The 27,225-nt window shown below is 35.8% G+C and overlaps 1 protein-coding gene across 3 annotated transcripts in view; it reads right to left on the bottom strand.

Annotated features, from left to right (window-relative positions):
* Positions 1-542: 542 nt before the first annotated feature.
* Positions 543-27,225, bottom strand: part of AKAP6 (A-kinase anchoring protein 6) — a 301,632-nt gene continuing 274,949 nt past the window's right edge. For 2 of the 3 annotated variants that reach the window (XM_071557958.1, XM_071557959.1), the window contains exons 14-15: positions 6,548-10,005; positions 543-1,501 (exon numbers count right to left, since the gene is read on the bottom strand). In XM_071557958.1, the coding sequence (XP_071414059.1) occupies positions 6,589-10,005 (3,417 nt within the window). In that variant the 3' untranslated portion in view covers positions 543-1,501; positions 6,548-6,588. The remainder of the gene's footprint in view (positions 1,502-6,547; positions 10,006-27,225) is intronic. The other variant, XM_071557960.1, reaches the window with a different exon arrangement.

Consider the following 27,225-nt stretch of genomic DNA (forward strand, 5'->3'; position numbering starts at 1 on the left):
AAAGTAATGATTAAAGGTGGCATCAGTGAGCATTGTTTGTCTTTTACATTTCCTGACATTGCATCCCAACAGTATTTTTAGGGAATGAATGCCATGTTCACAGAGATAGGTTATAAAGTTGGCTGGCTTTCTTTGGCCACACAATGCAGTTTTAGCACAAGATAAAAACACCTAAAGTGTACAGTCTAAGTCATCAAAACAGCCAACTGTTACAGGGTCTATATGGAGAGACCTTATTCAATATAATTATGTAAATGAATGAAATTTTATGAATTGGACAACAAACTGTTAATGATAAACAGAGAAAAGATCTGCTATAAAATACTATATAATCTACTATATAAACTCCTAAATGTTTGTATCTCCTAGTTTGGTCCAAAAGACCTACAGAATCTTTAATGACGAAGTTTTTTACCTCTCAGCCAGGTAATACAAATCTTCACCAGTTATGGAGTTGAATATTTCTAGAGAATATTTGCAAAGAGAATAATTTTCTTCTGAATTTTGATAAAAACAATGTTCTTGTAACGCAGGTAAAACAGATCACCAGTTCTTCTTTTTTTCCCCAATAAACTATGTTTATTATGCCAATTCTAATTACCATGCAATCTAATGGTCTTAAGGCTTATAGTTTCCACATCACTGGACATCACAAACATGAAAGCATTGTATACTATCATTATACACCAATGTTTGCAGTTGGTTATACATATATACAGAAATTATTCACACATCTTAACCTTGCTATTTCCTCCTTTCAAGCCAACATAATTTTACTGTGAAAGCAGCTTTTTAATAAATGGTATAAGAAATACAGCAAGGCACACATTTTTTAAAAACTTTTTTCTCATTACCACCTCAAGAAGCATAAAACCCCAAAATGTTGTACTTAATTAAGAAGAATGTCAACAGTTTCTAGTATACAACACCATGTAGTTGTTTCTTGAAGTGTTGCATAGATTAAATTTTAAATTAATTAAATAAAACACCATTTATTTTAATTGCTTGATTTCTAGATGTATTCAGTCAGGAGGACTAATGACTTCTTTTTGCTGCAATCCAACAAAATTGTCACTTTAAAAGAGTTTCAATAAACTTATACATTTTACAGATTAATATTAAATTTGATACATAAAATAAAAGAGTACTGACAGGTACAATTCTAAAAAGATGAACCAGACTAATCATGAATTCTGCAAAACTTCAAAGAACAGAATCAGTGATAAGTAGTACAGGAGCATCCAGTTTAGGAAGGGGAGGTCATTAGAGGTAGCTTGGGAGAGGAATCCATAGGAAAGTAGATGGCCTTGCTACAAATACAAAATGATCACTCATATAGGACTAGCATATGCAGCCTGATCACAAAGCCAACATGGACAAATCACATTTGGAAAGCAAATTTATCTTGGGAGTCAGTGTAATGCAAGGCAGTGATACAATGGAATTGAAGGTCATCCCAGGGCTTACAGGATGAACCTGCACCTGATTTGCAGCCCAGTTTCTAAAAGGAAACAAAAAAGTAATAGTAGGTTACAGAAAATGAAGTTTTATTTAAAAAAACATAGGTATTCCAGAACAATCATAGATAGTCATTAAATGTTCACATGCCAGAGCCTTAAATGCAGAAGCATACAGTAGGCAAACAATGACTTAACAGCCTGAGGCACAAGTTACTGTAAAAAAAATGAGATGATGTAGAAAACTCATTGATTTTAATGAAGATTTTGCTTGTAAAGAAAAAAGGATACTCATCACATCTGATCTTTTCCCTTACATCCTGTCCTCATCCTTACCTGTAAACTTACCTTCAGCACACTCAGAAGTGCACCAATCAGTGAAAACACAGAAATTTTCAGAAGTCAGGAAACAAAAAGATCTACCCATTACTTGTTTTAATATTTGAGCAAACATAAATGAGATTTCAATGGAGAAGAGAAAATGATTGTCACAGAAGTGGTCCTTGAATAGAATTGTCAGTGTCATTACTGCATTTTAAAATTGTAAATAACTCTTTAGACACTTCTAGTACCAGTGATGAGCTAAATTGGCATACTATAGAATTATCCAGCTCAGAGTTTATACTATTCAGCAAAGAGCATGGGCTTCTGATTAGGATTATGAAGACATAACTGTCAGAATAAAGCTCAAAGTTTAGTGCAAAGCACATCTCATGGGCATTTCCTAGGAGGCACTCCAGACATGCATTATGTGCCTTCCAAGTTAAGCAGGAGTATCTGGATGTATCTAGTTACCTTCTCCTTTGATCTTTTTTGCTGCAACTGACCACCATTTAGATGAGAAATGCACTTACTTGGAAATAGTGAAAAGCTAAACAGTTTGTTTAGGTATTAATGAAGAGCTGATCTGAATAAAGGGGAAGATGGTATCAAAAGGTCTCTACAACTCTGGCATGAGTTTCACAGATCTGCAGTAAAAGTTTCATTGATGGATTATGTCAAGTTTTTCAAAACTTATGTTGTTCACAGACAATACAAGATTATCTGTTTATTTAGATTCTTTTAAAGTCAGCTCCTGTAAGCATCTAAAAAGTCAGACTGTTTTAAACACTATAAAGAAACATTATAGTATTTACTTCACTATAAAACTTACAGGAAAAAAGGGTAAACAAATATTTAGATGATTCTTGTAGTTCCAGACTCTAGAAGTAAATTATTACATATTCACTATTGTGTAAATTTGTATATTATTTTCTTCTATGGTAAATAATTTTGCATTTATATACCATATTTTATCTGTGGATCTCAAAATAATTTTAAGTAAATAAATCATGCCTTATAAGCCCCATTGATCATTATTCTTATCAATTTTTTGCTAAAGAAACTGAGACAAGGAAGGAATAAGTAGTACAAAAAATCTATTGCTGAGCAGTAAATAACAGTCAGGCTTTCTGAGCACCAGTCCTGTGTTTGTCCTAGTAAAAGTGGCAGGATATTCTAGCTAACCTTGCAGTCCTCTCAGATAAAATCAATTTAGTTTTCTTAAGCCCAAATAAGTTTTGGTTTTTTTTCCCCAGATTAAGTTAAAACTTAAATTTAAACTACAGAAGGAAGGAAATAGATTTGAACTTACTTGTAGGAATTAACAGATTACACACAGAATTCTAAGACATCCTCTAAAGACTTTGGATGGAACACATAAAACTCCTTAATGTATTGATATCCATGCATATTGAATATGTAACTAAAAACTCCCATCCCACTGGTGAGTCATGGGTCACAGTGACAGCAGATCACCTGATCTCATGTACAGATAGTTCTTCCAAGGTGACTCCTAATTGAGAAATAAAATCAGCACAGCTTTATGAGCACCTCTGTTGAAAAACTCTATGTTGACTAATGTAAAAGACTAGTCAGTGCTGACAAATATTTTTGAGCCCACCTATATCATTGTTATAATTTTCCCATAATGGTCTTTTTAAAATTTTTTTGTAGCACACTGCTCAATAACAGGATTGCAACATTTGGCAAAAATATTTATTCACTACTAGTTTTATTCTCCTGTGCAGCCAGGGTAAATACTAAACCAGTACAAAATTAACCTGCATTTGAAACCATGACTTTTTTACTTTGAAATCTCAGTATGCTTTTAAGGTACACATATACTATAGATTATTTTTCTGTAAGTATTGCAGCTACACATGGAATTACACATTTAAATGAGCTTACAGCACAGGTGCTACAGGAAAAAATAATGGTGTTTGCCATTTATCTTTCAAATTAAATAATGTGTTTTTAAATAGTAACTTTTTTCATAATACACTTATGGGAACAACATTTATCTGTCACATTTTAAAAGATGTATTAGTAATAAATGTAAATTATCTTTGGAAAATCAGTAATTAGCCTCATCAAAAAATAAACAATCTGCCACCAAAAAGATAATCTTTAGCATAGTTAAGTATAATAACTGTTATTTGAATAAGTTAACAAATTAGGATAGATTGCTTCTGTAATTCATTCCCCATAGCATGAGAGATGAAGTTAAAACATCAAGCTTGTGAGTGGGGGAAGGGAGCTCAGACTTTAGTGAAACCAAACCAGCAGCTCATATTTTCATTTTTTGTGTGCCAGAGATAAACTATATGCATTCTAAACTTCACTACTGGAGATAGTACAGTACATAATTTCCATGGAAGCAATGTTATATGTACCTGTTAGAACCAGTGTATCTTCATAAATATAAAAAGTGAGATGTAGTGTGAAGGGCTTTATCCTCTTAAAATTATTTGTCAACTCCTGGCAAAAATGGAAACTATACCATAACCCTATTAAGTTGTTGCATAAAGATTCTGCACTACATTTTATTGAATTTGGGGGCATTTATTAATAACTGTATCCTCTATGTCCAATCTTAGTCCTCACACCATTGTCATATCCCAGTCTTACGAAATAAACAACTGGCTACCATGCAAGTAACTATGAAGTTCTAAAGAGTGAGGAAAGGTTTATACAGTATTTTGAGATCCTCAGATGAAAAGTACTAATTAATTGAAAAGACATTTTATCATCTCCATCAGTGAAAGAATGAGAACAAGAATAAAATCACACTCACTGTAGCAAGTATTCTTCCTCAAATCAGTATTATAAAAATGAGTGAAAAAGAAATAAGAAAACTAAAACCCCAGTAATTTAGGAAAGCTTATGTTTACATAAATATCACTTATCAACCTCAGACTTTTGTCATCATCTCAATTTCCAAACAGAGCCTTCCATATATACATAATCCATTTAAAGCATAGTAGAATACATAGTATCATCTGTGAGTTTTGTACTTCCTAGCTGAATTCCATTGCTTTTCCAGTTGTTTCAATGTGTCCACATATTAACCTAATTGGCATCAGCAGGTCATAGTAGCCTATTTCAAGGCCATTCCAGAAATATCCTCTTTGCTATGATGGTTCCAAGACAATGCATTAGTCAAATTGATATGTGTGCAGATAGTGGCAAGCTTAGACTATTGCTGTCATAACCCAAAGGCTTTTCTAGACATATTTATATGTATGTGAATGTGTGAGTGCTGAGAAAACCACCAATATATGTAAATTAAAAGCCCAAAGCATAGTAATATAACATAGCAAAATCAGGAGATGCAGGAGTTAGGCATCTAAGAGCAGCAAAGCAATCTATTTTGTGTCAATAGTATGAGATCCTCTGCTATAGCTGTGTAGTCTGCAATAGGAGAGTAGTACTCGTTTCAGTGAGCAGTGATGAATAATAGCCTTTTCTCCTAACAACAGCATGGAATCATAGCATAACTTAGGTTGGAAGGAAACATGAACATCAACTGCTCCAAACTCCTGCTCAAAGGAAAGCTATTTTCAAAGGTAGAGATTTTTCAGGGCCATGTCCATTCAAATTTTGAAAATCTCAATGGACTGAGATACCAGAACTTCCCAGGGAAACCTGGTGCCATGCTTAGCCTTGTGTTTTATTGGAAATTCCCTTGCTACAGTTTCCGGCAAGCAGCGGCATTTGGAATTGGATTGGCATTTCGAGTTACCATGCTGGCTGTGGTCTACTGGAGGACTGCTGCCAAAGACTAATGGCATTCTCTATAGCTAGGCTGCCTTTTGAGTCACTAAACACCTAGTGAGATCCAAAGCAGCAGTGCTACATGCTAGGAACTGACCCAGAAGTTGCTTTGTAGATCTTCTTCTGTTGTTAAATGTGCAGTGACAGTTGGACGTTTATGTGAGGTCAGAAACTCAAGCTCTGAACCACTTTCAAACTTTGGAAGAGATCAGAGCCACTTTTTTGTCTTAGGTTCCACCATCTTAAGTTTCAAAATGCTTACCACAAAATAAAACTGAAGCTTGCAGTGCTGATGCATGGCTATGAGTTTCCATCTGCTTTGGTGCTCAGGTCTTTATTCTACACTACCCCCACACTGTATGCTTTAATGATGTTGCAAAGATTTCTTGTTTTGTTAACTTCAGCTTTTGGTCTAACCCTGTGGTTATAATGGCTTACTGAATTTGAATCATGGTAAACTGGCATCCAGAGATGACTTATTATCTCTCTGTTCCCCAGTCTGCTTAGCCATTCTTCATAGTTTGTCTGGAAATATTGTAGAACTCCACCTCACTAGTCACCCAAAATTCTTGTAGAGCTGGAAGTTCAGCTTTATCAAGTGCCTTTGAACCCCTTCAAAGGCCAGCTGACTGTGTAGAAGGGCATCAATGAGTGGAGCTGGCTTCTGGTTCCACAGCTCAGTTGAGGAGAGAAGAGAAGGTTGATACATTACTTTTGAAGACTTCCCAGGTTCTACAAGATAGCAGATTTGTTCCAGGAGCGAGCAGCTCCAGTCAGTGCAAAGCCAAAGGGCCAAAAGCCATTAGTATTCACTGCATTTTTTGAGTAGTGGCATGTAAATTGGGATTATAATGTAATCACAACAAATGATATAGCACTATCATGAAACATATGCCCTGGCTGGCAATTCATCTCCTTTCATTGTACAAAAATGTAAAAAAAAACCAAAAACAAAATCAAAAAAGGTTAAAAAGTGCAACTTGTAAAGTACATACCTGTTTTTAGAATCATGTACATGCCTTGAGATGGTTACATTCTATCTGTGCATATTTATATGTCTTTCTTTATGAAGTTTCAGCAGATTTTCTTGACAAGTAAGAGTTTTTCTGTTCTGATGCAAAACATTCTTTTTCTGTGAATGACCAGGCTTTATCTGACACTCTAAAGCTGAAGCCTCTTCAGAAGCAGCAACACATCCTTTGTGCTCTTCAGTTCCAGGTGATTTCCCTGTACTACTCTTTTCAGTGCTAAGCTCTGGAGAATTCTTTTCCAAACTTTCATTTTGCCCATCTGAAATTGACAAATCAGCAGCAGCATTTTTCAAATTGTTTGATGCATGTTGTTTTTTAGGATTTGAGACATTTATATCTTTGCCATCCCCACATAAGAAAGATGAATCCCTACCTTCAGATGTTTTAACTTCTAATGACTCTGGAGTCACATCACCTAGTGACTCTGCAAATGTTTCAGAAATAGGATTAGAAATAGGTTCTTGCTGCTCAACTTGTGCTTCAGGAGAACCATTAGGAATGGATTGCTGCTGCTCAACCCATTCTTCCTCAGGACAGGCTTCAAAAAAGCATTCAATATTTTCTCTCTCATCTGTGGAGTCCAGTGGCACAGGAGTGCTGCTCTTTTCCTCTATGTATTTGAATACCTCTCCACAGTCACTATCATGAGAAGAAAGTGAAAGGTAAGAATAGAAGTCCCCTTTCCTTAGCTGGATTGGTCTGTGAGAGTGTTCTAATACTTTTTCCTTGATCTGTGCTAATGAAGCTGAAGCAGACTCACATTCAGGCTGTGACTTACTTTTCAAAGCTGTTGATGCCATGTCTATTATCTCCTTCACAAAATTGTGTACTGAGCCATCTTCCATGGGTTTTTTATCAAAATCAGCAGATTCACAGTTACAACACAAATCAAGACCATCAGCTGAGGAGTTGTATTCTGCTTCACCAGATTTCAAGGGAGCACAGCAATCATCAAACTTTACAGTAATGCTTATTCTATGTTGTTGACCATTAGGTAAGGATGCCTGTAGTGTTGTATCTTGCATGTCTACAGAACTAATTTCTAAGGAAGATTCAAGACAAGGCTTTTTAGCAGGAGAGGAAGCAAGAGAGTGATTATTAGGCTGAAGATGACTTTGACATTCCTTTGGAGGATTTCTGGATCCAGCTGAGGATAGAACAGTCTCCTTACCATCCATATGTGAATCATCTGAACTGTCTGTAAATGCCTCACAGACACAGCATTCATTTTCAGCTTCTCTGACATCAAGTGATGCATGAGTTTTTGGAGTTGCTGCTATTCTAATAAGACCTTCCTTTTGACTGTCCAGAGTATTTTCAACATTGCCATTCTCCATATCATCCACAAGCTGATCCTTCACAACCTGAGAGATGTCTTTCACTGGCTGACTCTTTGACCCTTTTTCATGATCACGTGATATATTCTTACTATTGCCATTGTTTTCTGACATTTTCTGTACTGAACCATTCAACAGTGTTTCAATGCTTAATGTGTCTGTGGCTTTTGATGTCTCATTAGTAACTTCTTTACTGTGCTGAATTTCATCACTGAGGTTACTTTTTCTCTTCTCCCTTGTCAAAGAAAATTTTGGTCTAATCCAGGTTTGGAGTTCATTTTTTATATAATCAAGTCCTGAAATTAAATTGCATTCTTCATAAATATCCTCATCAGTTGCTATACTGGAGTCGTCATCTTCATCTTTGATACCTAGCTCTTCCTCAGTTAAGGTAAGGGTAGAACTTGAAAGCAAATCACTGTCATCTTCATCATCAGTACAAGCAGAAGTGCAGGAGACATTAACAATCATGCTGACATTGACATCACTCTCATCAGCTACAGATCTATTAAGATGTTTTCTAAATGATGCATTTGAATCTGGTATTTTATTTCTGTGCAGTACAATGTCTTCAGAGCAGAGAGAAAGATCCTCACTGCTGCTGAGTTCAGTGAGAGAAGCTGCTGAATCTTCATTGATCGAAGATGCAATATCTAGAGACATCTGTCCAGTAAAAGACATTTTTTGAGAGTTACTTTGGAGTGTTATATCAGAGATGCTGCGCTTTATCTTTTGATCTGAAGGACTCTGGATATTCTCTAAGCGATTCAAAAGATCTAATGTCCTTTTACTGAGCTCTCCAACAGAATCACTGCTTGCACTTATGTCTCCTGAGCCATGATGACTAAAAAGATCTTCATTGCTTTTGTAGGAAGTCAGCCAGCTCTCCAAAGAGGTACTTCGCTGAAGACCATCTCCACTTTTAAAAATACCTGAGCTGAATAAATCACCTACTACAGACAGAGATTCTAATGAAGAACTGCGAGATAAGGTTGAAATCAGTCTTGTATTCTCTGTAAGAGTTAATTTTCTTAGAGTTTCCACAGATTTACAGCAATTAGCATCTGATTCTCCACAGATACTTGCAAGAGTATGATCATGAATAAACCCATCTGGTTGTGACTCTCCAGACTCATGTGCAGGGTTACCAGAAATTTTATCTAAACAAAAGTCATGAAACAAACTACCCTCTGTATGAGGCTTTTCAATTTGCGATTGTTTCATTATCGCCGGTAATTTGAATTTGGAGCCTTGAAGATATGAGTAATCATAAAATGTAAATACATCATGTTTTCCTTGCAATTCTTCCAGACAAACAGGGTTAGACATGGTAATGCTGTCCAAATTCTCACCATTTTCACTTCCACAACACGCAGAAGGTGCCAACCAGAAATCATCAGAGAGACTAGCATGGTCTTCTTCATCTTGTTTTATTTTTTGATTTATTACATCATCCACTTGACTTCCTTCATGCCCAATTTCTGGATTACTCTGAGTGGTTTCAATATCATTTAGCAAAAAAATTTCTGAATTATTTGTAGTTTCTGTATCACATTCACTCACTATCCCACTCTCACTCTCAGAATGCCTGCTTAAGTTTCCACTCTGATATATATAGTTATAAGGTTTTGCTATTGTGGTCCCCCCTATTAGATCTGGCAGGGATTTGGTAGATGAAAACGATGAGTCTTTACTAAGACTTTTGTTTAAAATGTTGGACTGTGTTACACTGGAGAGTCTGGATGTCTTTTTCAAAAAAGGCATGTGGTTTTTTTCAGATAATTCGATATTATGAAGACTATAAACCTGATAGATGTGAGGATTTGGAGGGGAAGTAATGTTGGGACAATAAAGAGGACTTCTATGATTACTGACACTTTCATCTTCATTCACATCATTATCACCACATTCTCCTGAAGGAGGTTTCTGGTTTAGATCATCCTTCTTGAGCTCCTGATCAGGATCACTTAAGTCTTCATGAATACTGATCAGCTTATTGCTTATGTCAGTTTCATCCCATTCCAGTGCATCTTCACTTGGACCATTTAGATCCATCAAAGTGGGATCAATAACATTCAGAGACTCCTGTAAAAAAAAACAAAACAAAACAAAACCATAACAGTCAAAGATTAAAAATATTTACAGGTCCACTTTAAATGTATTTCTACTGAAATCACAAGTTAATGGGAGTAAAGTAGATTTTTGGAACAATGATTACTAATAGGATTTTAATTTTGTTACATCTTCTGTACCATTAAAATGGTCAGTTAAAATGAAATCTATTGCATTTTGCATGATTTATTATTATCCTTATTTTTTTCTTATTTGCAGTCAAAATATAATAAAGAAATTTCACTTTTCTTTAATAGACATTAATTGTGGTTAGTCACTTTATGTGTAATAGGTTTTAACTATTCTGCAAAGTCACACAGGAGTGTGTTAGTAAAGAAACATGCAATTATGTTGGATATATAAGAATGTCTCTTAGGCTGCTTAATTTTAAAAGATTTAAGATATAAAGGATTTATTAAAGGATTTTAAAAATGTTTCTAACAAACTTTTGTGTTGTTAGCCTTAAAACAATAGACTTGATAAATTTTTGTTACAATCTCTATTTATTCTTTACTTGATAAGAAAAGCAGTACTAGTGTTCAGTAAGTAAGAGTAATAAATGTTAATGTCTTCATTTGAAAAGTCAATCAGTCTAATCAAATACTACAAGAATTTCAAATATTATGTGTCCTGATGCCTTTCTCTGGAAAAGGGTTGATAAATAATTGAGCTAAAACTAATATGATTTTTTAAAGACTTTTGTAACTTTCTAGTAATATTTGCTATTATTACTCAGAACATGTGGCAACAAGAATTGTTACTTCTACAAACATGGGGGGGAAGAAGAACACCTTGACAATTTTGCTTACTCAAATGAGATGTGCCATGTGGCCAACAGCACCAAAACACTAAACTCTTCAAAATAAGACTGAAGTGGTCCCTTATTTTGGGGCTGAGAACAAATTAATTTCACTTTATTTTTCTGTTTATTGAGAGGCCTCCATTTTAAAGAAGGCTTTGCTTATACACTAAGTCTTGAAATAGAACTGTTGACTAATGCAGAATTGTTTAGTTTAAATAATCTGAACAGCTGAACAATGATCACTGTGTCCAGAAACACAAGCATTTTTCCAAAATAACCTTTCAACTCGTCTTTTGCTCTCTCTAGCTTTCTTTGAGCAAGTGTTGTTTTTCAAATACAGCATTTGATATCATGCCAAACAGCAACAGCAAATAACAACAAATATCGTTACTGAAATAATAGCAGATAAAATGAGGCTGCAGTCCAACAAAGTGCAGTTTTGCACAACTTCATTACTGACTTAGATTCATCAAGACTCGGCCAAGGTTAATTGTGCAGGGACAGGCACGTATCTCTGACTTCGATTCTCAGCTGGAAACTTTCTTTGAAGTAGGAACTAAAGCTGCTCAACCGAGAAATCATGGGATGTTCTCCAAAAGTTCAATCGTTAGGAGAATGATTTTGGGCATGAGGACACTTTATCAGACTGGGCATAAGAGACATGAACCAGGTTATCATTGTCTCAGGAGAAGCCCTACCTACATGCTGTTCTGAGGAGAAACCTGCTTCTCCTGTATCATTTTGCATAGAATAATTCAATATCAATTCAGTCATAAATAGATGAAGAGAATTTTGTCCTGCAGTGCTCTGTTCAGCACATTTGACCAACAAGAGGCACAAGTAGGTCCAAATCTCTGCTCCAGTGACTATTTACTTATGGATATAGGTGGTATTATTTCTATGCAAGGCACAAGGTTATACCATCCCATTAAACCAAAGGCTAAAACAATCAAATGACATCAGGAAGAATTATTTTCTCCAAACTGGGCAGAGTAGCTATCTACTATTCAGCCGGGTGATATGCAGCTGTGTTAAGATATTGCACATAACAATGGCCAGAAATACAAGAGCCAAAGAACTTTTTCCTCCTTGGCAGGTTAGGAGGCCTTTGGCATTTTGTGAATCTGTCATGTCCAATGTTAAAGCCTAGAGTCTCTTTGTGGATCTACCTACCCCAAAGCTTTTATAGAGTACATTTCTTAGAGTCCTTTTACCCCCTGTGAGATATTGTCTCATATTAAATTCCCATAAAACCACACATTTGCTAGACAACTATGGCTATCAGAGCAGTTCTGTACATTGTGGAGTTCAAAAATCCTTATTTGGATTTGCCAGTTCGCCGTGTTTTCATAATGGCTCCTGGTTGGAACTTAATTTTCCACATGCTGCTGACCCTTAACCAACCTATAAGGAAAATGCAAGAGAATGACAATAATTAAGTTAATTTGAAAATCTGTTAGATTAAAAAAGGAATCAGATACCATGACTCATTTTCTCTGTGGCATGTTTTGTGACTGTCATACTTAGCATTAGGAAGACTTTGCTGTGGATAGTTTCCTCAACTTGACGATTTAATGCTTTAAGCTTCTGCAAGCTGCATGAAGAAATTACTGAAGGCAGGAAATCAGCAGCAGGTTTCAAGGATTTTATGTTCCATAGAATCTGATTTTGTTTCTCAAAACATTTGGTCCTTATTGGTCAGGAAGACAACCTTCCCCCTGTAAATCAGCACTTGGCTGCCTTTTTTTTTCAGCAAGTCAGATGGACTAAAACAATAAAACATGTAGAGTTGTGACCTCAGCCCATTCATCTTCACTGAGTGCTCCCCACTTCAAAGCCTACTTTTTTGTTCTTCAAATTCACATGCTTTTCTGAGGCCTAGTACACTCAGAAGTTTGGCAGGAATAGCTATGATAATAAGGGATTTTATTTTATTTTATTATTTTATTTTATTTTATTTTATTTTATTTTATTTTATTTATTGTATTTGCCTTCTGATTGTCAGTTACATTTGAAAAGACTCTTATGCAGATACAGTAATTTTACCAACTTGGTCTTCTCTGGCCAAGGAACTGAATGATTTGATATTACTGAATTACTCCTGTTGTTAAAGCATCATAACCCTTGAAATACAACTTTAGTGGCTATCAGCCACATTGGCAGCCTTTCCCAAGTTCTAACTGAAGCAAATCACCTGGCTTAAGTCACAAACATTTTGTATTTGCCATTTTGAATATGGGTATATATTTTCCCTTTCTTTTCTTACAAAATTTAGAGAAATGCTCAAACAAGAAAGAGACTTTAGACATTGAGGCAGTTGTTGGAGATAGCCACATCATTGTCTCTTGAATAAATCTGTGGAGTCAGAAATGGAAAGCTGTGTCACTCCTGCCTATGTTTGCACTGACAGCAGTAGCAACATAAAAAGCAGGAATGTCTAAGGACTATTTTTATCAGATGTCTCTTTTTCAGGCTGGTCAGTGCAGATGTAGGATGCTGGATAATTAAAGTTATCATGATGGTAATAGATTATTGCCAAATGGATCCTTTATTTCATGTTATCCAGAGAAGGGTACAACAGCATATGTATTGGATGGTATCAGAGATGAATTCTGTTTGCTCACTTTACCAGGAAAAAATGATGTTATTGCTTCTTCTGTCTTTGGTAGTATTGCACAATGTTTCTTTGACACAAAGCAAATAAATCTTCTACTGTCATTTCCAATGGGTAAAACTTTACTTTTATAAGAACTGAACCATGTTTTTTATTCTGCTTCAGGATGTGGGTTCCTACAGAGTTTGCACTAGACACTCCAAATGATGTTCTACCTTGTCTGGTCCAAGGTATTTGAGCAACTCAGCCTGGTGAAATGTGTCCCTCTCCATGGCAGGGAGGTTGGAACTAGATGATCTTTAAGGTCCCTTTCAACCCAAGCCATTCTATTATTCTGTGACCCCTTCCTGAAACACAAATACCCAACAAGAAAGGGGTCTATCACAGGCAGAAATGCTCATCTCCACATGTAAGACAGACTATATTTAAAGAGAATCTTTGAGTGCACTAGAGAGCTTCAGATTTCAATGGGGTGAGCCCTGTATGCTGACTCTTGCTGAAGTCTGTCCCAAAACATATTGCAAAGGTACCATGTCGTCTGGAAAAAACCTCTTTGGATGCCAGCTGATATAACTGATTGCACTAAATTTCCCAGAATTTAGGGTCTTGCTTTTTCTGTGTGCAAGAGTTTATGAGTACAAATGTACACGTCATTTTTCTAAAAATGGGTCATTTTAAAGAAGATCAGAGCGGCTCTATCATGAAATGCCACTACAACTACAGAAGATCTTGATGGTCACATGGTTCACAGTAAGAAAAGGCAAGTAGTTTTGACCAAGAAAGCAAAAATACCACCAACAATGTCATAAAAATCAAAGGATGCAAAATATTATGCATATTTCTATTTTTTAAATATCACCACTAGATAACACATAGAAAGCATTTACTGTTGCATGAAAAGTTTTAAATATGATTAAGCAAATAATTAAATTGTAGACTCAGAAGAGTGAAAGGTTAAATGAATTCTAAGGTACTTGAAAGAGTTTCTTTAAGGAGCTGAGCTATTCTTACTTTGAATCCTGAACTATTTTGCTCAGGACAGCATTCACATTTCAGTGGGACGGCTCATGTGAGCACAGTTAGGTGTGCACTTAAATGCTTATAGAGTTGGTGTTTAATGGCTGCTGAAAATGGTAAAGGGAAGAAATACGGTTACTAAGCCAAATAAAGACATTTCCTCATTCCCAGTGCTCTTTAAGGAAAAGTGTCAAAAATTTATTTTTCATTTTTGTCATTTAATAAAACATAGATAGTTTTGCCTTTTTTTTCTTTTTGAAGCAAACTATATTAAACAATGATTCTCTGTTTCAGGTTCATTTGCATGTGCTACTCCAGTACAGATACTTTGTGTTGGTGAAACAGGCCTGTAATGTAACCCCTACATTCTATTATACTTTTTAAAGGAATTAACATGAAAAAAAAGAGCTTTTACAATAATAAATACAAACTCTGTTCCTCCCTCCCTGCAACTTATCCTTCAGTTGCTGTGGCCAAATTATCCAAATTCAACTGCACTGAGGGGCCAGGGGAAAAAGAAAAAGAAAGAAAGAAAACCATCCCCCACCTCCAGGAATGCATGCACATTCAAGGAAGACAAACATGATTTTGTCTTTTGAAAAATGCAAGCATGCCAAGTACTTCTTCTGAAGGAAATAGTTGTGTACAGTACCACTTCACCTCTGCCTCATTTAAGCTCATTTTCTAAATCGCATTCCCTAAATCATAGTCATCAAAAAACTACCCCATTTCTCAACATCAATGTTTTAATATGCATAAGCTAAGCATACACATAATATTCCTTGTGCATAATATTGAAGTGACCCATACATTACAATATAATCTCCGAATATATGGAAGCAGCATGCTCTGTCTCTTACTATACTTTATAAATATTATTGCCTCTCTCAATCAAATTATACTCTCAGTCCTGCACATGTAGAACTCCTTCCTCTCTGTTAAGGGTCATGTGTGCTTACGGGTAGTGTCAGGGTCCTACATGGGTGGTTGTGTGTACAGATTCCTGTACCCCAGGAAGGACACTGAGTTTGCCTCTGCTCTCTGCAGTCACAACTGTCACCTGCAAGGATCTCAGTGCAAGCTGGGAACAACTGAGCTTCCACTATTGCTCAAGTCTTTGTGCTGACGTTTGAAGTTCTCTGGTAATGCTCAGAAATAACAGTCTAGAGGACAGTATTTCCATATATGGTTTTAAAACAGGTAATTTTCTTTATCATGATGACTGCTTTGTAGGTACATCTTCTAAGCAACAGATAAAATAACTGCCATGACATTTTAAGAGGATGCCTAGCTGAAAACTATTAGTCCTTACTAGTAGTAGAAGTATTTCAAAAGTCAGAGAAATTGGCTGTTCCCTATGCATTCTGCTATTTAAATGTCACTTGATGATTGTAGGTAACTCTCTGGGGTCAGTTGGGCCTGTTCATGTGTCCTAAGAGGGTCTTCTAACTTCCTTTGTAAGTTGTGGGCACTACCAGATGGACAAAAGACAGGCTCCAGCTGCTCCATCACACTCCAGTCGGTGTGTATAAGCCAGGCTGAAACAGAAGGTGAGTCATGTCAGCACAAGGTCTGTGGGAACGAACTTCTATCAGAGATCAAGACAAAAGCAGGGACTCAACAAGTTCAGCCCCCTCACTGTGCCCAGAGTATCACTGGCAACGCTCTAGCCATTATCTGTTTTCTGTTCTCTATGGAAGCAGTGGCTTCTCCTTTTGCCATCATATCCTCGTATGGCTTTCTGATATCTCTGATTCTCATTTGCTGAAGAAGCCTTTTAAATGTTACTAGAACAAAGAACACCTGTAACATTTTTATACTGAATAATATTGTCATCCAAATAGGTTTGCAATCCCAGACCTATATTCCAAACTGTGTATGTTGGCTTTTCTTTTTTTTAATTTTTGGGGGGATAAGAGAACCTCGATACATGGCATATATCACTTACTGTTTATTTTACTGCTTTGTAACTTTCTTTTCATCTGTCAAGAGGTTACGTGACAGGATTTTTTGCCCTTGAATGTCATTTTGATCTCACCCTTACTTCAGAGAAATATATGATTTTCTTTGTTGAAGAATCCAGCACAAGCCCTTTAAGAAGCTCTTGGAAAAACACTCCTAGCTTTATCTAAACTGAAAATGTTGCCATGAATACCTAGTTCAGAACAGAGCAAATCTGGCAATCTACCTCAGATACATGCCCATGCAAGTTGGTGGAAGTTAGTCCATGCCAGCTCTCAGAGTTTGACCCAATCAAAGATCATTCTTTATGGTTAAGACAAAATATCCATGAAAATAAGGAAATCTGTGGAATGCCTGTATTGATGGAATTCTGCATTCAGATGCTTATGAACAAAGTTGTGCTGGCAAAGCTAAAGTAACACAATAAAATCACTATTGCTTTGTCCTTGTACTAGTTAAGATATCACCATAGTGATTAAGAACACTTTCAATTTAGTATCATTTACAGTGGAACTGACACTGCTTTAATGGTGTATTGTCAGTTAAACCAGAACAACTCAGTGGACACTGTAAATGGACTGAGCAGACACAACAGGCATCTCCAACCTACAACAAGCACATCAGGACATGTGGAATCATAGTGATATAAGAGCTTTGTTTCAGCAGAAATGAGTGTTTGTGAAAAATGCTAGAGTGAGAATCGCCACAGAATCAGATAGATATAAAGTACAAAAGAGATATAAGGTACAAGAGCTACATCAGGACATGTGGAATCATGGTGTTGTAAGAGCTTTGTTTCAGTAGAAATGAGTGTTTGTGAAAAATGCTAAAGAGTGAGAATCGCCACAGAATCAGATAGATATAAGGTACAAAAGAGCAAGATATAAGCCCTTGGGAGCTTGACCTTAAGAGAAACCTAGAAAGAAAGTTTTCTCACTAAGGGCTGGAAGAGAGAGGCTTGAATTTCTAAATAAAAATCCTACCTGTATACTGGAAATGGAGACTATCTATTATTTATGAATAACAGGTCTGCATGAAAAACATCTCTCTATCATCAGTTTCTTCTCCTGAATCAGTTGAGAGACCACCAAATTTAGCCTAATTCATGTTATCAAAGAGAACAGACTCCTTTCTCCCCAATTTAAATTTTCAACACAATTTCTTTGTAATCTCAGTTCAGACACTTCCTGAAGTCATTGATTCACAATCTGTAAATTTGGGTTATTGACTAGGGGGAAGTTAATAAGCAGGTATTGTTAAGTCAGAAGCTAGAAGAATACTGCATATTATAAGTACTTACACAGCCTGCCTATGTATGGATTTCCAGGTGTTAAGTTAAACACCACAGTTGTCAAGAAGTGGCAGAGAGTTCTGGCAATGAATCATAATTACAATGGTAAGCACCTTGAGGCTACAGCAGTGCAACTTCTCCTTGCCATTACACAGCCTATGTCTAAGAAAAGCTGCTTTTCAAGTGTTGCAGTGTGGAAACATTGGTCTCATCTCCAAATATATGAGGTCTCTAGACAGGGCAGAGCTCTTTCACTAAGCTCATCTCATCTTTGAACTTCCAGATTTTTTTGTGTCTCCATTTCTGGTAAGAGATGATATTTATAGCTCTCTCTGTACATATTAGATGCCAACACAGCACTGGGAGCTGGCTGGAAAAAAGGGAATGGAATTTTCAGTTAAGCTAGTACATTGAATAGGTCCTGTGCAATGTCTCAAGCATTATGTGCACATTTGGTTCGGTAACTTGGGAAATGATTTAATGTAAGCACACTTTGTAGAAATTCATTTAGAAGACAAAGTAACAACTATATCTTGGTATTGTGAGAGGTTTATATTTGCCTGCCTTAGTTTGACTGAGTACAAAATTACAATGGAGAGTAGCTCCCTCTTACAAAATCACTATATTGGCATTATTAACCTTTCTTCTGTTACAGGAGAGTTTATTTTAAATGTTACACAGTTTAAACTTGAGCTCAGATCGAAACATAAACTGAAGAGTTATGTCTATCCACGACTATTTTTAGTGCTGGTGAGGCACAAAATGCCCAGTGAATACAGAGTTTACAAAGTGGTGTAATAACTGAGGGCATAAGGCTATTAGTATAGATATTATTAGCAGAACTGTGGTTAATAAGCACTAGAGAGCTCAAGCCTTTCATGCAGCAGCTCAGGTTTGCATTGAATGTTTAACATGAACCTTTTGTATAATGCTCAGAAATTTTGAAACAGTTTATGGTATTTGGTTTCACAGTGCAACAATATTCCTCCTCTCTTAAAAATCAGAAAGGATTTTTAGAATAAAGACTCTCCGAATTTTTCAGCAAACCTGCTGGATGAGCTGTGACTCCATAAAGTTTAGGAACTCATTTATTATATTTGTAGCTCAAAGACTGCATTTATTCACAAAGTGAATCTCTAAAACCTAGCTTTCATTACAGCTGTGGGGAGGCCCACTCTGTCTTCCTTCACTAGAAAAGGTGAAGCTCAAGAGGATAATTAACCATGAAACAATGAGGAGGCTTGCTGGGTAAGCACTAGTGTGAAAACAGTTACTCCTCACAAAAGAGGGGAAATTAGCTGGCTGGATAAAAAAGGAAGTGTCAGACTGGAAGACTGAAAGGACTGCCAGCATAAGTAGATAGCTCTACGCATCATTAGTGCAATTTTTAAACAGCTAAACGTCACTGCTTTCTAAATTTAAATGCACTAAAATGCTATGTGTTAGGGGAGATTAATATGCCATTTTAAAACAATTTCTCTTAAACTTTCCATTTTCACATTTCACCAGTTTTAGTTGTTCTTCCCACAAATAAAAAAATCACTGCCTCAGATTTGTATTCCTGTTTACAGTCAATGAAACGAGTGTGTTCTAAACAGATTCTGTTGGCTTATATTTTACAAACTCATTATTTCACATTAATATAGATTTTTTTATGAACAGAAAGTTTCTTTTGATTTTACTGTTCCACAGAGTAAAGACTTATGATATATGTTTCCTTTCAAAACTTCCTTTGACTTGAACAGTGTTCCCTGAAGCAGCCACATTTTTGGCAGAAATTCAGTTATATGCTATGCCAAAAGAAACAGAATAAACAAACACTGCTTAATGCAGCTGGCTAGGTAATTTACATATTACTGCACACACCAAACGTGAAGACCTGGATATGGATTAGAGCTACAATAATGATACAAATGTCCTATATGTAAGGAGAAATTAATTAAGACAATCATTGCTCCTGATTTACATTTCATTATTTATTGTACATTATAGTATTTCTGATATAAGTGTATGTAAATATTTAAATATTAAGTAGATATATGTATTATATTTTCTCTATATTTTACAGAAAAAAATGGTAGAAATATCTTGGAAAACTGTTAAGTGGGTACCTTTTTGAAAGTTTTCTTCTGGTGAAAGCAGACAACTTAAATGGCCACCTCCCAGCCTTTGGAAACAGCGAAACCCCCTCCAAATACAATGAAAACCCTCTACACATCTTGTAAAACTTCTTTACCATAAATATCATATATGTAGGCCTCCAAGTCTACAAGTTCACCTGCTTTCAAACAGCAGCTGTCATTTTGGGTGAGACCAACAGTCCGTTCAGCTGAGTCCATCTCCTGCAGGGACTAGTAGTGAAGGTTTATGGAAAAGTTTAAAAAACCTCAAACAAAAAGAGGGGTATAGAAGCTGCCATCCCAAATTTGAGAAGTCAGTCGGCGGGTACTTTCAGATTTTGAATTTAATAATAATTAATTGATTTTTTCTCTGTTAATTTGTCTAGTTACTTACTGAACTCACTTGTAGTTTTAGCTATCCACCACATCCTGTAGGAACAAATTTCATTTTCATTATGCACTGCATGAAAATAATATTCCTTTTTGATTATTTTAAATCTCCTGCCTGATAATTTAATTGGGTACTTTTTGTGTGTTAAGAAAAAAAAGAGTTAATAATTGTACCATCTTTATTTTCATGCAATTCTAAAATAGTTTTTAATTGTATTCCCTTCTGCTTAGAGCTGATGCAGCTGCTAGGACATCCTATAATAGTGCATAATACCATACTGATTATGCATATACTTCCCGAAGATCCTGCAAATACATTTCCATAGTGGCATGAGGATTGTGGCTTTATCATCCAGTACGGAAAGTCCTTGTAAGATGGAAATAACTGCTGTACAACTTGTCAGAAAAGAAGGTTTCTTCCTCTTTTTCTAAAAACTATTTTGTTTGAGAATGCTTGAAACAAAAAACCTGAAAATAGGTTCAATTACACTCACAATTCCTTGCAGAACTGGGATCATTACAGATGCAGAGCAACAAGACATTAAATTAATTAAAAAATGACAAGTTTGTGACTTTCGTGTTTCTTTAATTTTTAAAGCAATACTGACCTGAGTCATGAACATACGATTAGCGGATATTAGGCATCTAAAGAAAACACTGACTTCATCCTGTCATCTGAACACAATGTACTGCAATGAGACTCAGTGTCTGCTGAACACTTTTAAATATCTGACATACACTTAAGTGCCTAAACAGGAAGTGAGTTCTTTTGAAGACCTCTGTCCTTGAAAAAAAAAATTACTTTTTCTTTTTTAATGAGGTATTTCTGTCATTTAAATGGTGTTTGAAAGTTCTTTTAGTATCTACAGGCTTTGAAAACATCACGTTTCAAATTTCTATTACTTATTTTCCTATTAAAACTGCTTATTCCTGAGAATTCGATTGAGGATTTTATTCATCTTATAGTTCAAACATGTTTCTGAAGCAGGGAATGTCTCTTTATCAAAGCTGTGTAAAAGTGCTTTACCTGATGTTAATATGGGGCAACGAAAAAAAAGATTAATAGATTGACAGATGGTTTGTAGAAAATATGTCACCATGCTATGAAGGCCTAAACCTGCCCCTGTGGTGTTCACTTTTCCCCATATAAAGTTATAAATCTCAGATTTCTAGCTTTTATAAGATTTAATTTTTCCATCTTAAAACCTGAATTCTGCGAATTACTTGTAGAATATTTATTTTAAGTAATTGTGGCAAGTCTATTTACTAATATTGTAGCTACCTATAAATGCAAAGAAACTAAGAATGTTGGATATGCCATCAATAGGAGTAAAATGCAATTGCCTGTGAGAGATATGACAGCGTTTTCATGATCATATGTTGAATTATAGAGCCATGTGATATACTGGCATTTTTGAATGTCTCACTGGCATTCTAAATCTCTTGGGAGTTTGTAAACATTAACCATTGAAAAAATCAGATCAGCAGAGAAGTATTACCAACTTTTTACCAGCTATGAAATTCTCTCATCCAACTCTAAAATGGTACCAGTCTGAAATACAGTGTTTCACAGATAGCTGAGGACCAGAAGTATCTTTGGGCTGCAAGGATGAACACAAAAGGTTTGTATATTCCCAGAAGAAAAGATTTCCAGCTTTTTGCTGGGTAGCACAGCACCAGTGACCTGCCTCAAAGTTTATGAGATATAAAGTTTTAGGTGTTTAAACAACTCTAAAATATGTCAATTTCCCTCTCTCTGCATTTATACATTTGAACAGTTTAAAACTAAACTAACCAGAAAAAGGAATACAGAAGAAATCCAGATAATGAATCCTTTTGAAACATAAATATATGTGTAGGTATATATAAAAAAATTTATGGCATTAAGTCAGCAAGTTTATGTAATTGTTCCCCTTGGTGAGTATATTTGCTCTCAAACTTGACAACTCAATCTATTCCCAAAGCACCTCCTGTGACTCCAGAGAATGTTAGCAGTATGCACCTTTACTTTCCAACCTCTCCAGAGGGAGAGTTCAGACTCAGCATGTTTTAACAGAGGCTGTGAAATAAGGCTGCCTTAATCTCTGGAGTCTGGATTAACCATTAGCCTCATCTTGTCTGATGCAAGCAACAACTAAAGAATCCACAATATGATTTAAATTAGAGCAACAGTTAAAAGCCTGGCTTGGTGGCAGTGAGCTCAGATGACCACCTCTCAGACAGTTCGTTCTCTTAGAGGTCTACATTTTGGTTTGTTTGGGGTTATAAATTTGAACTTCCTATAATTTTACAAAGCCATGGCAAAACATGACAACATCTGCCAGAGACAGAAACAGTTGAATAATGTATTTCAGCCCTGGATAGTTACATTATGCTATTAGTTGTGACAGAAAGTTTTGCAGTCTCTGAGGATGGAGTAGAGCCCTCTGCTGAAAGACTTAAATGTATTTCTTTTTTTCTTTCTATTCACTCTAAAAACATGCCATGGCAGGTGACCACGTAGGAGACTTGTTTAAGAATATAACACAGCATTTATCTGAATTTTTACTAAACTGACTGGGCCTAGAATGGTTTTACTAAGATCTGCTCAACAATAAGGATTTTACCAGCTTTGTTTTGTCACATTATCCAGACTCTGTGTACTGCCATGATGACTACCATCATAACTACAAGAAATACAGAATTTCTTCCAAGGACGTGGGGCATATTACCTATCTTCAATTAGTCCAAGAAAAATCTAGACCCTTGTTCACCACTTATATAACTACATGTTACATCCTACATCCATGTCATAAATCAGAAATGCAAATGCAACCCAGAAGCTCGAAAACATACACACCTCAAGTATGAGGATGATGCATCACATTACAGACTCTGAAATCAAACATCCATTTAATTTAAAAAGAAATATTTTAAGGAAGCACTGAAGTGAGAAGTCTTCAGTGTTGAAATATGAGTAGAACAAGATGCCTGACAGAAAGAAAATGTGAGCCATCAAGACTGTACTGCCATGTGCTATATGAAAGAGGTTCAATATCAAAACAAAAAACCCAATCTGTAGAGGTTCAAACATAAGTCAATAATTAATTTGTAAGGACTAGATCACGTAATAGGTGTTTAGCACTTAACAATATGTAGTGTGCCCTCTTCAGCTAATTAAGTTAATCATCTCCCAATACTTTTCTGTTCTACACACTCCTGATCAACTAAATTTTATACAAGATTTTTATCTAGATCTTGCCTTAAAAATAATGGCTTGTGATAAAATAAGGAACTTTCAGAAGCCAAGTTTTGTTTAGAGAAGCTATCTAACAAATAACTGAACAATGATAGATTCATTTTTTACCCCTGAAGGATGGGAGTTTGTGTGAGTTTTTTTAAGCTTAGAACAAGTGTCATTCCATGGATTGAAAAAATATTACACCAGTGAAGCAAATATAGAGAAGTGAAGACACCATGCCAGAAAGCATAACAGAAACCGATAAACAGAGAAAAAGGAAAAAAGATACAAGAACAGAAGGAATATAGTATTTTTTAACAATGCGTTTTTCCAAGTTTGTTACAAAAAAGAAAACCAAGAGGATGTTGGGAAAAAATTCTAAATAGCATTTTAAACATGCTCTTTACCTCCTAAGAAACAAGCTTGTGGAAAAGAGAGAAGTGCTATTCTTTTTTTTTTTTTTCAAGTGAGCTGTCTCACCATTGCAGACTTTCCCAAGTCCTTACAACTCTAATTAAAATGCGGTAATTGGTTATGTTACCTCAATTACCATGATGCACGGACATTGATGCAAAGCGACACCAATTGAATCTCTTGGGTGTTATACCCCAAGGCCATCCCATTTATTGTGGCCTTATTATTTTCAATTATGTGGCTGGATGTACAGCATACTTTCAAGCCAATACAGATAGGGAGTTTGCTGGACATACAGTATAGTGTACATATAAGATGACTCAAAAGAACAAGATAAATAATTTTCTTTTTTTTTTTCATGAAGTATAGCAGTGAATTTAGTGATCAGACAAATAAATATTTCAGACATTTTCAGGACAATTACAGCACCTTAACCCAAATTGCCTTAGCTCAAAAACTCCATTTTAAAAGCATGAATAATACTGTCCCTTCAATAATTAGCTCTCTCTGTTGAATAAGAAAGTGTCTGCTCCATAAAACAGATAAGTTTCTCATTCAGTGAATGAGCAGACTGAAGAAAAAGCAGTTTCTCCACTCACCAAAAAGGCAGGAATATTGAATTGCATCTTGAGTAAAATCCATTAGAAACTACAGTTTTGCCTCTCTCCCAGCCACAGTATATAATTTGTATACTCCAGTACTGGGAAAGCAGTCCAAGAAAAGTGATTTTCCATGGTCACCTTATTGCAGATTTCTATACAGAAACATATCTGACCTAGATGGAACGTATACAAACTGTGAACATCTGTAGCAGCTGAAATAATCCACTGAGGCTGAACACACAATTTACATATACACATGGTAAACCACTGGCTGAGCAAAATTTAAAAAAAATGCAGAAAACAACTTAAATATTCCCACTTTGACTTAACAATTGTAAACTTATAGGCACAACCATGACAAAGTTATCCCAAATCCTTTTTAAATTGTTCAGTCTTTCAAGTAGATTAGACCTTCTAAAGGAAAGTGCATAGTAAGTTAAAGCTTCTCCAGCTATTGAGCAGGAACTTTAGATGGCAATTTTAAGTTTAGTCAACTAAAAATTGTTGCTACTGCTATTACGATTGCCAGACAGACTCCTTTTTCTTTTAAAATGATTGGTAGCAGGGTCTTGTTAGGCAAGCTATAAGGTAACTCTGAAGTTAAAATTTAGGTGGTGTATAACATTGTATCAGCAACAAATAGAATGACAAATCTGGATGAAAAGAATTTACAACAACAACAAAAAAACGAAACCCAAACAAAAAACCCCACCAAATCCAAACAAACAGATGGAGGAGATAAAAACCTCTTTTGCTGAAGCATATTAGGACTGCTTCCAGTATTCTGTTTCTTTGATTGTATGAATACTTCACTCCATATAGCTAGGTTAACCTACTGAGTCTAACTACATTTCATCCTTCTGGAGTGATTGTTATTGATAATTTCACATTCTAGACAGAACTTTTTGCTTATTAGAAAGACAACTTTTACCAAATTTTAAGTGCTTGAAGTACATGTTAATATATTGTTATTTGTAAAATTATGGTGCCAAACGTAAGCAAAATCAAACATTTCTGAAAACCATCAATGAAGACAAACAATCCAAAAGAGACATAAAAGTTTTCTGTGGTTAATTCCAGCATACCTTTGTAATGCTTTAAGTGGCCCAGATAAGTGACTAAATGTAAAAAGGGGCAAAAAAGAAGACAAAGAAAGATCCCAGTACACAAATTAGGAAGACAGTAGAAGATGAAAGTGACTCTTGTAGTGAGACTATATAATCATCTGGGGTTCCTTATTTACTGTCTGCAAGTCAGATGCCATGAATGAGTCAGATGCCCTCAGGGTATAAAAACATCTCATTTGTTTTCATAAATTACAGTATTTTGTGGGCAACCACAAATAAAGACTTGTTACCAAGGGATACACTTTGTGTGCCAAGACTGGCACACCATCAAATACAGAGAGATAGGGAAGCAATAAAAATGGTTCTGGTACCTACCCAAGAAATGACTGCACAGGAACTGAATGAAAAGGAAGGTTAAAACATGCCAAGTCAGACCAGGAAAGTCAAATAAACATGAATTCTGCAGTTGCTGGGGCACATTTAAATGTTGAGAATACAGACAGTTTCATCAACAAGAGAAACTTGTACATACCGACATACTTCAGAAAATCATAGTATTATAAAGCAGGCTAGGACGAGAAATTCCAAACCAAAACAACCCACAATCAAAATTAGATGAGCATCATGGTATCTCTAAACAGCTGCTATTTGTCTGCAGAAAGAATGATACAGCCCTGGCTGGTGAAAGTCAATTCAGCAAATAACTCCAGATTACCTCAGGCAAAATGGGAACAAAGCAGCATGCGCCTTGTGAAGTTCCAATTGTCCAGGTTATCAAGCAAGGTGACATATTCATACCCTCAACCATGCCTCAACTCCTGATCGATTGCAATCCCAAACAGAAATACAAGACTTTGCTCCTGCTGCAAGAGCAGCACCAAGTTCTAATTAGCTGGTAACAGTTTATTTACAGTAACTGCAGGTACAAGCAGTAAACTGCTTTCCACACAGCAACGGCCCCCACGTTGAGAGGATAGTATGCTTTCACTACAGTATCTTGGACCTCTGTTCAGCATTCTCTAAGATATCTCACAAATTAAACTTCTTTCTGTTCCAAGTCAAATAGAAGATACACATTTACTACAACAAAATGATGCTTTGTAGATTAAAAAGGCAGTCCATCATCTTTGTGGTATTTTACACAGCTGGAACCTAGTTCAATCTCTCTTGGGCTATTAGAGACCCAACAGATACTCAGCCTCTAACAAACAAAATTCAGGATTCTGAGAGCTATTTTTTGGGTTGGTTGTTGCTAATACTGCACATGCTATTGTTGAATCTTAGAAGTTCAGCTGGTTTTTTCCACTGTTGGTCAGATCGTTAAACATGTCGTGTACCACTAATGAAGTTTACTAGAGCTGTTGCTGCAATACATTAGTAGTATGACTAAAAATATTCCAAAAATGGAACTATCACAAAAATATTACCAGCATTTCTCAGGAGAATTAAAACAACCTACTACGACTGTATTTTCTTTCTTTATCAATCTTTTCTATTCCTCAGTCTCATATTTATCTTCTAACCCATTCACTTGCCCAGCCTATTTAACTGATGAATTCTCTTACTTCGGTTTGCACTTCTTGCTCTCTCAGACTCATTGCCATCAAAACTCTCTGCAACTGTAGAGATGGCATTTATCTTGTTTTATTTCATGACTTTTTTCTGGTTTGAATGTAAGATACTGTTTAAAACTC

The sequence above is a fragment of the Pithys albifrons genome, chromosome 6 (genome assembly GCF_047495875.1).
Source record: "Pithys albifrons albifrons isolate INPA30051 chromosome 6, PitAlb_v1, whole genome shotgun sequence".
Classification (NCBI taxonomy): domain Eukaryota; kingdom Metazoa; phylum Chordata; class Aves; order Passeriformes; family Thamnophilidae; genus Pithys; species Pithys albifrons.